We start from the raw sequence: 13,657 nt of genomic DNA on the forward strand, positions 1-13,657 counted from the left end.
ATACACACAGATATGTATATATAAACAAAGTTTCATGTGTCAGCATATAGCAATGCATTCTATAAAACCGTAAAAGCAAAATACTGGCAACACCTAACTGCCCAGCAACAGGAGAAACAATAAATAGATACAATGGATTACTAAAAGCGGTTACAATGACTGTATTAAAGCTAATGTATCAATGTGGAGGACTATAAAAATAACATGAGGGGAAAAAAGTCACAGAAGAATATGTCCAGTATGAGACCATATGTATACCACATGCAAAACAATCCTACATAGCATGTACAGACACATACATGCGTCATAAAGTCTGAAAGAGTGCATGGAAACAATGCACCCCAAATTCAGAACAGTGGTGACAACAGGGAGTGGAGGGCAGTGGGATGATCAAACACACACACAATTTTATCTAGGATATTTTATTCTTAACATTGGTGGAGGGTAATGTGAATACTTACTGTGTTTTCTGTTCCTGAAATATTTCAAAATTTTAAAGTCTTTTTTTAAAATTTTTTTTAAAGATTTTATTTATTTATTTGACACAGAGAGAGAGAGAGAGAGAGCACAAGTAGGCAGAGTGGCAGGCAGAGGGAGAGGGAGAAGCAGGCTCCTCACCAAGCAGGGAGCCCTTGCATGGCTTGATCCCAGGACCCGGGGATCATGACTTGAGCCGCAGGCAGAAGCCCAACTGACTAAGCCACCCAGGCACCCCTAAAAAGTCTCTCTAAAAACCAATCACTTGAAGAGGGTTGAAGGAAGTAAATACTGTTAGCATATGTTTGCTACTTTCAAATATTTGAAGGAATATCATGTATAAGAAAAAAAAGAATGTGTTCCATTTTGCTAACATGTATGTACAAGTATTTAACTATAAAGCCACATACCTACTGTTATCTGTATGTTATTATACTATATATTGTTGTAATTCTATGTTATTACTGTTATTACTACAAAGCACAGAATTAGGACAAACAGAAGAAATTGCAGGAGGAAGGCAGATATATATTAACTATCAGAGGCAGCATAATGGAGTAATGAGAACGGGACTGTCTGGGGGGTCAGCCTGACTCACTTCAGACCTTGGCTCTGCCCTTTGTAGGCGATATGATTGAGGCAGATTATTGAACCCCTCTGTGCTGTTCTCCAGCCCGTAAAATGCGGATAATAACAGTGCTTACCTCACAGGGCTGTATAAGGATTAAATGATTCTTTGTAAAGTGCTTAGAACGGTGCCCCGTACATAGCAAACCCTATACGTTTGTAAAATAAATCAAACAAACCTGGCAGGTAAAGAGCCCACCTTGTAAAGCAGTAAGCTCTTCTTCGAGGGCTCCTGCAAAGGCTGGGAATATAGCGGTTTGAGGTCTAGCATACTTCTCAAACTCCAATATGCATTCGGATCAGGTGGAGATCTTGCTAAAAAAATGCATGTTCCGAGTCAGTAAGCCTCGGGAGGAGCCTGAAACTCTTTACTTGGGAGAGGTGGTGCCAGGGCTCCTGCCGACTACAGCTTGAGGAGCAGAACTCTAGGCCTTTCCCTGTGGCTGGACATCATAGCTTCAAAGATGCTTAGTTGTTATTGCCAGTCCATCATCAACTGGCAGTTGATTCTAAATTCTAAAGTCTAAATCTATTTCTCTTTCAAAACCAACTTTTGGCCCCTCGATTAGCTGATAATAATTTAAACACTAAAAGGATTACAAATTTATATAGGAGGCTTGGGGTGACTCTTTATACAAATGTTTATCTTCCCTTAATGTAGGTAATTACATACTTTTTTAAAAAAAGATTTATTTATCTATTTATTTGACACAGAGAGAAAGGCAGCTAGAGTGGGAACACAAGCAGGGGGAGCGGGAGAGGGAGAAGCAGGCTTCCCACTGAGCAGGGAGCCCGATGCGGGGCTCGATCCCAGGACCCCGGGATCATGACCCGAGCCGAAGGCAGACGCTTAACAACTGAGCCACCCAGGCGCCCCCATACCTTTTTTTTTTTAAAACAAATTCAGCTTTCTGTCTTTTGGATTTTCTTAAAGAAGAAACACAATGAGAAATGTAAACAGTGAAATACAGGGGAGGGGATTCCTGTGTCATTTTGGAGTCTCTATTTGATGTGATAGAGAGGAGGCTGTCACTTTAGATCTCCAGTAGGGAAGTGAGAGAAGGAAAAGCTCCTGTGAGGGCAGGATAAATGAGAAAGAAGGGGAATGTCAAGGCCTGAAGTAAGAAGGAAAAATAAAGGAGGATCGTTTTTTAAAGTTTGAAGGTATAGTTGAGATGTGAAAGAGGTTAAAGAGCGGGACTAACACTTTACAATGTATTAATTCAACAAGCTGAATAGGCAAATGAGACTTGGGTGTATCAGAGGACCCTGGCGACGCATATGGGCTCTGGTGAGAGCCCTCCCACCTGCTGTGCACCCCGCTGGACCTCCAGGTTCTAAAGACCGTTAACACTGTGATCCAGAATGGAAACCCGGAGAACGGCTTCATGCTTGGGGCTGTTTGACGTTGTGGGGAGTTCTGGGTGATTTGGTCTGAATTATACTCCATGCTTTCTTTCCTTCAGGGAATCCTCAATAATGATGGTTGACTTAGAACCAAAGGGACCCCCCCACAGAGTTTCCTTAGGACTAGATGCACACAGGCAGTGACTCCTCTGGGACTATTCCGTGTGGAGTGTCAGGGGGCTTTGGCCATAGAGTGGCTCATGAATACTCAACATAAAGCTATCGATACTAACTTCTGCTGCCCCCACAGCCTGATTTGCAAATGCCCCCAGATCTGAAATAACCAATGAGTGGAGGGAGAATGAAGAGTCCGTGAACAGGACATTGTATTCTTCCATTATTCTACCATTTGAAGTCAACACAGAAAGTTCCAGGCTCTATATTTTGCCTTAAAAAGAATATAGGAGAATTGAGGGAAAGATGAGAGTGGACATTCAAGTAGATAATATTACGGTTTTCTTTAAATTTGTGCTATTTTAAATAGTATTTGACTCACCACCACTGCACAGAGGTTATATTTAGGGTGTTTCCGAAAAACTGGACAAATGTAAGGAGTAAGGTCCAAGTTAGTGAGTGGGTAATGAATATCTGTTCTCAGTTTCCTTTTCATTGTACCCAGAATGTCAAATCTGGAGAGAGAATAAATGTGCGAAATATAAAGCAAGTTTGTAAACCACTCGGGAATGAAGTCTACATACCTTGGTAAATTGAAATACAGTTAAAAGTAACTTCTTGGAAAGATAATTTGGCACAGACCTGTACATAATTTTTTTCTTACCTATGTATTTAATATGCACATCCACAAGCATCACCCGAAATGAGACTGGGTGTGCCAGGGGTGTGGGTCAGGGGGTGAGATGGTACAGAGTCAATCCTGTGAGAGAAAATGGAGACAAAGCCAGGCTCGGCATCAGGAGTAGAAATCACATTGATTGACTCAGCTTTTCCTTATCTTGATTTTAGCACATGTCTCAGCAGTGTCCTGTTTCCCAGCTCTGAGGTTTTAATATATCTTTAATAAGATAAAATTCTCTGAAAATCTTGTCACATTCTCTATTTGCTATATAGATCAGCAGTTCCCAGATCTGAACTCATATCAGAATCACCCTGGAGCTTTTTAAAAAATAAATTATGGTGGCACCTGAGTGGCTCAGTCAGCTAAGCTTCTAACTCATGGTTTTGGCACAGGTCATGATCTCAGGGTTGGGAGATCGAGCCCCATGTTATGCTCTGAGCTGGACATGGAGTCTGCTTAAGATGCTCTCTCTCTCCCTTTCCCTCTGCCTCTACCCCTCTAAATTAAATAAATAAATAAATAAATAAATAAATTTCATGGACTCCCCAAGGGTTAATATGAGAAAAAAAAGTGTTTAAATATATAAAAATGGGGAAGGATTGTTCTAGATTAAGAGACTAAAGAGACAGCCAAATGCAGTGTATGACCCTCAAGTGGATACTGGATTAGAAGTTATGAAAGGCATTTTTAGGATGAGGGAATTTAGACATGGACTGGATCTTAGGTGATGGGAAATTGTTAAATTTCTAGAGCATGATAATGGTGTTGTGATTATGTAGAAGAATGTCTTTGTACTCAGGTGATACATGCTGAAGTATGTATGTATGTACGTATTTTTTTATTTTAAAGATTTTATTTATTTATTTGACAAAGAGATAGAGAGCACAAGTAGGCAGAGTGGCAGACAGAGGGAGAGGGAGAAGCAGGCTCCCTGTAGAGCAAGGAGCCCAATGTGGGGCTTGATCCCAGGACTCTGGGATCATGACCTGAGCCAAAGGCAGCCGCTGAACCGACTGAGCCACCCAGGCGCCCCTTTGCTGAAGTATTTAAGCATGAAATGCCATGGTGTTTGCTTCTTACTTCAGATGTTCAGCAAATAAAATGGAAGGGATGAAGGAAAGGAGGGAGGGAGGTGGAGAGAGACAGAGGGAAAGGAAATGTGGCAAAGTGTCACCAATACTAATGAAGATTCTATGGCATATAGATATTTATTATATATCCTTTCAATTTTTCTGTAGATTTGAAGGTTTTTAAAATAAAAATGGGGGAGGTGCCTGGGTAGCTCAGTTGGTTAAGCATCTTGCCTTCAGCTCAGGTCATGATCTCAGGGTCCTGGGATCAAGTCCCACATCGGGCTCCCTGCTCAGTGGGAGTCTGCTTCTCCTTCTCCTTCTCCCTCTTCCCCTGCTCCTGTGCTCTCTCTCTCTCTCACTCCCTCTCTCAAATAAATAAAAATCTTTTTTAAAAAGACCACATTAAAAAATAATAAAATAAAATAAAAATAGGGGATTAAAAAATTAAAATCATGATGCTTAGAATTCACCTCAAACCTATGGAATCAGAATTCCCAAAGGTGGGGCCAGGGAATTTATTTTTTAAAAAGCCCTCGAAGGGAGTGCCAAATGTCCATCAATGGACCAATAAAAAAGCAAAATATGATATAGACACAATGGAATATTACTCAGTTCATAAGAAGAAATGAACTTCCAGTACACATCACAACATGGATGAACCTTGAAAACATATTCTAAGTGAAACAGGCCAGTAAAAAGGACAAACTTCGTATGATTCCATGTACACAAAGTACCTAGAAGAGGCAAGTTTATAGACACAGAAAGTAGATTAGAGATTGTCAGGGGCTGCAGAGGGAGGAGGAATGGGGAATTATGGCTTAATGGTTGCAGACTTTTTCTTTGGGGTGATAAAAAAGTTTTAGAAGTGATTGTCACCCAACATTGTGAATGTAATGAATGCCAGTCAATTAAACACTTAAAATGGTTGGGGGTTTGATAATGGTAGAAAGGGGTCACGACACAAAGAACTTGGGCAGCCTCTAGAAGCTGGAAAGGGAAGGCATCAGATTCTTCTCTAGAAAGGAATGCAGCCCTACAGACACTTTGATTTTAGCCTTGTGAGACCCACGTTAGACTTCTAAACTGTAAGGTGACCACTGAAAACATTAAAATGCCAAGATTGTTGGGAAGGTAGCAGAATAGGAGGATCCAAAGCTCATGTCATTCCCTGGACACACACCTAGATAACAGCCACATCAGTGCAACTAACTCAGAAAATGACCCAAAGCCTGGCATTCTAGACTTTCCACAATTAACTGTAGAGAGGAGGCCACATGGAAAAGGGTAAGAGGGGGGGAGTCCCAGTGGGGAACCGAACTTTCCAGAAGACTAACCACACATGGGAGGGACACCACATACACAAATGCAGAGGAGGACCCTCCACACCAGGCTCCCCAGACACAGGGGCCTGCACTGGGAAGATAAGTCCACACAATATTTGGCTTTGAAAACAAAACAAAAAGCCAACTACTAACGGGGAGAAGATATTTGCAAGTGATTTATCCAATATGGGATTAGTATCCAAAATATATAAAGAACGTATACAACTCATCCAAGAAAACAAATAATCCACGGACTCTAGCTGGCTCAGTCAGTAGAGCATGGGACTCTTGGTCTCAGGGTAGAGTTTACTTAAAAAAAGCTAAACAAAACAAAACAAAATAATCCCATTAAAAAAGGGCAGAGGACCTGAATAAACATTTCTCCAAAGAAGACATCCAGATGGCCAACAGACACATGAAAAGGTGCTCAACATCACTCATCATCAGAGAAATGCAAATCAAAACCTCAGTAAGATATCACCTCACACCTGCCTCAATGATTAAAATAAAAAAAGATAAGAAATAAGTGTTGGTGAGGATGTGGAGAAAAAGAAACCCTTGTATGCTATTGGTGGGAATGCAAACTGGTGCAGCCACTGGGGAAAACAGTATGGAGTTTCCTCAAAAAATTAAAAATAGAACTACCATATGAACCAGTAATTCCTCTACTGGGTATTTACCCAAAGAAAACAAAAACATTAATTCAAAAAGATACATACACCCCTATATTTATTGCAGCATTATTTACAATAGCCAAGATATGGAAGCAACCTAAGTGTCTATCAATAGATGAATGGATAAAGATGTGTGTATATATATACATACATATATATATATATATATATATATATATATATACACAATGGAATACTACTCAACCATAAAAAAGAACAAGATTTTGCCATTTGCAGCAACACGATGGATCTAAAGGGTATAATGCTAAGTGAAATCAGTCAGAGAAAGACAAATACCATATAATTTCCCCCCATGTGGAATTTAAGAAACAAAACAAAGGAACAAAGGAAAAAAAAACACGAAAAACCAGACTCATTCAACAAAACTAATGGTTACCGGGGATGGGGTTGTGTGGGGGTAGCGGATGGGTGAAACAGGTGATGGGGATTAGGAGTACACTTAACGTGATGAACACTGAGTAATGTATAGAATTGCTGAATCACTATATTGTACACCTAAAAGTAATATAACACTCTTAGAGTTCAATAAAAAAAGTTAAAATGGCAGATTTTATGTTACATACATTTTATCACAGATTAAAAATTAATGTAATATACTGAATACCATTGAATTATACACTTTATTTATTTATATTTATTTTAGAGAGAGAGAGCACACATGAGCAGGAGGGGCAGAGGGAGAGAGCATCTCAAGCAGACTCCAAAGCTTGGACCCGACAACGGGTCTTGATCTAAAGATCCTGAGATCCCTACCTGAGCCGAAACCAACAGACACTTAACCGACTGAGCCATCCAGACGCCCCTGAATTTTACAATTTAAATGGGTCAATTGCATGGTATGTGAATTATATCTTGATAAAGCCAATAAAAAAAATCTCACAAAACATCAAAATCCATACCTTTTTAAGTGAAAGATAATTATTTTTGGTGCTTTGGAAATACTGGCCCTTACAGCTGTTTCTTGCTTGGTTTCACAGAAGGAACAGTGAATTTGGTTATTCCAGGTCAGTGTGTCTTGTTGAAAAAACCACTGGAGACAGTCCTATGGAAGAAAACCGCATTTGGTGACTACATTGGATCAAGTGCAGCCTGGGCTCTGTTTACAGTAGAACGGTTGCAACAGCCGTGGAAATGTGATCCTCAGTGCTTTCCTCAAAGTCAACATATGCAGGAGGTCCCAGTGTCACAAGCTGCTGCCTGGACAGGTGTAAAATCTACCTGACGAAGGAGGGGCTTCTGTCTCACTCAGTTACTGAAATGGATCCGAGTGCCAGAGACTTCCAGTCTCTGGATCAGCATTTTAACCTTTGTGGTTGATTTCAGAATACTGACTATGCAGTTTCCACTAACCAAGTCAGGCAACTGTTTTATGTTACTCCCCTCATCACAGAAGCGATCCGGAGACTGAAAAATGACCATGTGTGGTGTCTGGGGGTGACCCGTTATAAAGACAGCAAGACAGACAGAATTTGATTCTGTGCACAGAAGCCACCGTGAGTGTGGCCAGGCCCCCCGCTTGGCAAACCACCAGCCTGAAGAGGAAGGTGAGCACAGATCCTGTGTTCGGTACACATGCCAGCACCTCAGAGTCTTGGGAATTTGTTTCCCGCCATCTTTAGCAATTTAATCTGAGAACAAAGCCCACTTCTAAATAAGTAGTAGGATTCCGTTCTCCAATTCTGGCATGTGAAAACTTTTCACAGCTGTGCTTTCATAATTTAGGTAGAAAATATAATGGGTATTATTCTGCAAGGGAACTTATTGCTCCCTGCCTTCTATCTGTCTCCTGCCTTCTACCACCACCCTGATTTACAGATTAATTTTTGGTATGATGGTGAAGAAAATTCAAGAGGTAAATTCCCAATATGCACCAAGCCATCTCAGTAGAATGAATAAAGCCCACGGGTCATTTCAGTTTTACACTGAGGCTGTTTTAATGAGTACATTTAGAAATACAACCGAATTCACAGTCACTTTTGGCTGTCGCTTTTCTATAAAATGTTGTCATCATGGGCTTCCAATTTGCTTTAAATGACAAAGCAGCCCCCTCCTAATAGGCAATGTGGGAAACCTGAGAAGTGGTATCCAGGAGCAAGGATGGCTACCTGAAGAGAGCACTCGTATTCAGATGGAATGGGGAGAGAGAGGACGGTGAAGACTTCGTTCTTGTAGGTGCAGCTCTCACACTTCAAACACATGATGCTGTAGCTGAGCTGCCCTTCAAACAGTTGCGTGATGATGGAGGACTCATTGGTCATCACCTTCCTGCAGCATCTTGGAATAGACCCTTTCTCGTATGATCTTCTTCGATGGTACTGAATCAAAGGAACAAATTAGCTCTGAATCAACCCTTGGTTATCAAAAAAAGCTTTTAATAGGATGACTTGATTTTTGTTCTATCAGAATGATACATTGCTACCAGAAACCAGTTAGTTCTGGATTCAACAATGCATAGAATAAGGTCTTCTTAAGAGTACATATTAGGAGGGGCACCTGCGTGGCTCATTGAGGTGAGCATCTGACTTGCTTTCAGCTCAGGTCATGATCTCACGGTCGTGAGATCCAGCCCGGCATGGAGCCCCAGCGAGGTTCCACGGTGGGCTCTGCATGGAGCTCTGTGTTCAGCAGGGAGTATGCTTGAGATTCTCTCCCTCTGCCCCTCCCCCCTCGTGCTCTCTCTCTAAATAAATAAATCTCTCTTAAAAAGGTATATATTAGTTTTGATTTCTGATCATTCAGTTATTTTCCTCCTTAAGTGAAGCTGAGGAAAGATGACACGCTAACCCTGTGACAACACATGTCCGTGCCCCAGAAGCCAACAGCCTGTGATAACGTGATACGGGGTCCTAGAGGCAGTTCTTCCTGGGAAGAGGGTGAGTAAGCGTTTGAACTAGCTTTCAGTCATGCAAACTGATCTGTCCTCATTCCAGCCCCTTCAGATTTAGCCTCTTCTACTTTTATTGTTAGAAAACACTTTTTTTTTTAAAGAGCAAATCTTAAATTCTCAAGGCAGCCCAAGTTAGCCTCGTGGCCTGATTTGAATCTAGCTCATGTTGAGGGGTACCATTTCTGGGGGCGCAGGCTGACTTCTCGGTGCTTGAATGGCCTCACTAGACTGGACATTTGGAAGACACATTAGCCCACAGCCAGCTCTGCCTTGGAGCTGTGCACTCTGCTCCCCTTTGTCTTGCTGCTTTGGTCAGGCTCTGCCACCAAGGTCTTCCACCTGATAGTCCTGATGCCCCTAATTCCAACTTTGGTCTTGGGAATGAGAATGCTATTTATTTCAGATTGGCTGCAGATGAGGACCTAAGTGATTTTACTGACCACCACCCTACCCTTTGGCTAAAAAAAAAAAAAAAAGTGCTGCTGTGAATACCTTAGTAGCAGTAAAAATGAAAAATGGAACTGAGGATTACAGATGAGAATGATTAATGGCTATCGCTTGTGATCTTTTGCCAAAGCATTTCCTAGATGGGAAGTATGAGGAAAGCTAACATCAGCACAAGGACACTGCATAAAACCAAGGACCTATCTTTGGAGAGTATGTGACTCAGATCAAAGCTGAAGGCAATGAGTCTTACAAAGAAAAGTAAAACCCTTCGTAACTGGTGATCTCATGTTTCATTAAATGTTGTATGTCCTGATCTGGTGAAGAACTCCGGTTCAGAATGTTCGGCATGAAGATGAAACTTTGCAGTATTTAGGTCTGTCCTTTAATACCCAGCTTCATATTTTCTTGGGTTTGTAGTTACCAAGAACATGTACTTTAAGTTGTAAAGCTCTATATGTTTTATCTCATGAGGTACATATTTTTATTTTAAAAAAATGAGATTTTCACTTTAGAAAACTAGTCTGTGCAGATGTTATTTGCAAAGGGAACAACAGACTAGTGGTTCCTACACCTGTTGATCACTGGCAACACCATGTGAGCTTTCCCAAAGGACAGCCCAAGACATTCTAATTCAGTAACACCAGAGTGAGGGGCTTAGGATGTGTGTCGTGAAACTCTTCCCAGGTGATTCTGATGATTATTTGGAAAATACAGACCAATTCAAATACTAACTTGAGTGTGCCCCACAGTACCCCCAGCACCTGTGCTTGGCAGAGAGGGGGCAATATTGACAGAACAGACCAAAGAATGAAAAACGAAAGTTGCTGATAGAGCTGAAGGGTCTATCTTATTTCAAAGACCATTAATTCTACTTACCTTTTTCAGAGCTTCATGAAGTTCATTCAGGACATAAATCAAGAATTCCTGAGCATCTTGCTGTGTCTTTTTCATAAATGCTGGGTAGAGGTTGCCAAGAGCTGACTGAAATATTTCTGGTGAGACACATTCTGAGTCTCCAAGCCACATGTCTGTCATCACATAGGCAAAAGCTGTAGCAACCTCCCTGCAATCCCTTGGAAGAGGAACAGAGAATGTTTCTGGCTGATTTAATGACAGGGAGGCACCTAAAAACTCAAGCATGTGGCATCAGACCAAAAACAAAGCTCCCTTTCTTAGGCGACCTTCCCACGTTGTTATTCACCCTAGCAATGGTCTCCGGCGGGCGGGGCGGGGGGGGGGGGTCCTCTGGGGCTCTTGTTTAGCCCCAAGGAGGGACTTCACTGGGCTCCTTCCCTCACCTGGCCTTGGGGGAGCAGGGAGTGCGGGCTGGGCGGCAGGGAACACAAATGGTCTTACTTTTGAAGAGCAGTAATGTACTTTCCCGAGAGAAAGTATTCCACCAGTGGTGCGATGCTGCCGAGACACTGTAAGATGGCGTTCATGTAGCACGTGTTGCCCAAGTTCCGCAGGCCCGTCACTCCCTGGAAATGGGGCTGGTTCTCATCGGCCTCGTTCACGGGACAGATATCATAGTGATCTGTGCACTCTGCCCTGTGTTGGTGCCATGTGGGAGGAAAGGAAAGCATTTTGAGCGACCAGATTATGTGCCCATGACAATAAGGCACCCTCAAGCTCATGCCACAGAGAGTTCTCAATGAGACTTCTGTCCAATACATTCCCGACCAGAGACAGAAGTATTTGAACTCGAGGTCTAAAATCACATCACTTATTCTGGAACTCTGAACAGGGCCTGCAGCCAAAGAAGCAGAGGTAAATATTTCTTCCTGAAACCAGGGCAAGAGGACAGAAAATATTGGCCTTTCAGAGACCTAGAATTGCTTGGCTAAAAATGCAAATTTCCCTCTAAGTACTAAAGTACTGGGGCGCCTGGGTGGCTCAGTTACTTAAGCATCTGACTCTTGATTTCAGCTCAGGTCACGGTCTTGGGGTCATGAGATTAAGCCCCATGTGCGGCTCTGCACTCAGCAGGGAGTCTGCTTCTCCCTCTCCCTCTAACCACACACTCTCTGTCTCTCTCTAAAATAAATAAATAAATCTTAAATAAATAAATACCAAAGTATTTCTTTTTCTTTTCTGGACAAATAATGTAATTATTTTTAGTAGTAACAGTAATTGCAATAGATAGTAGTTAATACTAACAATAGCTATCATTTATGGAGCTTGGCCCAAAGTTAAGTAGTTAATATGCATTTTCCCATTTAATTCTTTCAACAGTTTTATGGGGTAGGTATAATTGTTTTTAAATCCTGTTTTACAGAGGAGAGATCACATTTAAATGGTTTAGTCATTTGACTACGATATATGTATTATGTGCAGTAGTGTGTGGAGAGAAGGAATATCGTACCTACCTACCTATTGAGTTATTTGGATTTATATATCATATATTAACAGTGTGTGTGTACATATTAAGGGCATATGCACATGCTAAGAGCACATCTATGTATGTATATTACATACATCTGTGATATACATTTTCTGATGTCATATTACATACATATATGTGTTCTTAGAAACACACACATGTACAGGGAAAGAGCAAGAGCAGAGACTTTGTAAAGAATAGATCTTAGTTTAAATCCTGACCCTGCCGCTTCCTAGTTACATGACCTGGAACTCTCATCTATAAAAACAGGAAAAATGCTCCCTTATAGGATGGTGGGAGGATTAGATTAAGTGATGCGAGGCCTGTGGCGCAGATTACATAGTTAATAAATGGGAACTTAAACACATTTTTGACTAAGTGACTGATGTAGGATGTCCTAAACAGGAAGCTATGGAATTTGAGAGTCCTGTGCACAGGCCAGCCCAGAGCGGAGGAGAACGCTGCAGTCGCCCAGGGAGGCCTCCTCTCGCCACTCACAGCTTCCTTTTGTCATTTGGCTATGGCTCAAGGCAGCCTGGCATCTTGGTCCTTTATGACTTTTCTTCCCTTGTGCAGGATCTAAAACTGGGTCTCCATGAGACCATTACCTCACCTCAGTACCTCTATTTACAATTTTGCCAGTTTGAAGAGTGTTCACTATTACCAGATGGTCATTTTCATGTTTGTTTTCTGATGTCATCAGAGGCCCCGCATGGTCCCTCGTTAGGGGCATCTATTGCCTAGATATCAAATATGTATCTTCCCTTCCTTGTGGGGGACCTCCATGGGGTCAAACCTGAGGGAACCCTTCCAAATGCGGCATGTACCCCCGATTCCTTTGCCACCCCCTTGGCCCCCTCCCGGAATTCTCGAGAAAACTGTAGTAGAAAGTGGCTCACAGGACATAGTAGATGCCGAAGTCATCTGCAGGGAGGGGCCGCTGTGAAGTCATTTTAGCGAGACCACGTTGGACTTTCACTTCTACTCAGGAGCTACATCGAATTCTTTTAACTTCATTTCTCCAATCCTGTTACTTTGGCTCTTTTGTTTGTAATCAACAGTGTATATGTTTCTCTCCCCTTTCAGTAGCTGCAGACTGATCTCTCTCTGTACTTCAGGTACATTCCCACTTGGATTTCCCATGCATCATAATCATTTCCATTCACCCTCAAGATTCTAGCATGTTGCCACGAGAGACCATTACTCGGCTGCTTAAAAACTTTAAAAGTATTAGATTTCAGGGGCGCCTGGGTGGCTCAGTCAGTTGAGCACCTGATTCTTGGTTTCGGCTCAGGTCATGGTGATCTCAGGGAACTGGGATCCAGCCCTGCATCAGATTCTGAGCTGGGCATGAGGCCTGCTTAAGATTTCCTCTCTCCCTCTCCCTCTGCAACTCACGCCTCTCAAATAAAAAAGTATTACATTTCAGAGAATGAACTGAACATACAACCTCTCTTCCTCCGTCACTCAGTTTCTCTTGAATATATACATTACACACATACGCAGAAGATTTACCTCCACATAGTCCACTCTGGCAACCCTG

The 13,657-nt window shown here is 42.0% G+C and overlaps 1 protein-coding gene across 2 annotated transcripts in view; it reads right to left on the reverse strand.

The window, feature by feature from the left end:
• Window positions 1–13,255, reverse strand: part of USP50 (ubiquitin specific peptidase 50) — a 40,802-nt gene extending 27,547 nt beyond the window's left edge. For both annotated transcript variants that reach the window (XM_027570863.2, XM_027570862.2), the window contains exons 1-6: window positions 13,014–13,255; window positions 11,088–11,282; window positions 10,608–10,803; window positions 8,503–8,712; window positions 7,297–7,439; window positions 3,008–3,140 (exon numbers count right to left, since the gene is read on the reverse strand). In XM_027570863.2, coding sequence (XP_027426664.2) covers window positions 3,008–3,140; window positions 7,297–7,439; window positions 8,503–8,712; window positions 10,608–10,803; window positions 11,088–11,282; window positions 13,014–13,066 — 930 coding nt within the window. In that variant the 5' untranslated portion in view covers window positions 13,067–13,255. The remainder of the gene's footprint in view (window positions 1–3,007; window positions 3,141–7,296; window positions 7,440–8,502; window positions 8,713–10,607; window positions 10,804–11,087; window positions 11,283–13,013) is intronic.
• Between the last annotated feature and the right edge of the window lie 402 nt (window positions 13,256–13,657).

Source organism: Zalophus californianus, chromosome 6 (assembly GCF_009762305.2).
Source record: "Zalophus californianus isolate mZalCal1 chromosome 6, mZalCal1.pri.v2, whole genome shotgun sequence".
NCBI lineage: Eukaryota > Metazoa > Chordata > Mammalia > Carnivora > Otariidae > Zalophus > Zalophus californianus.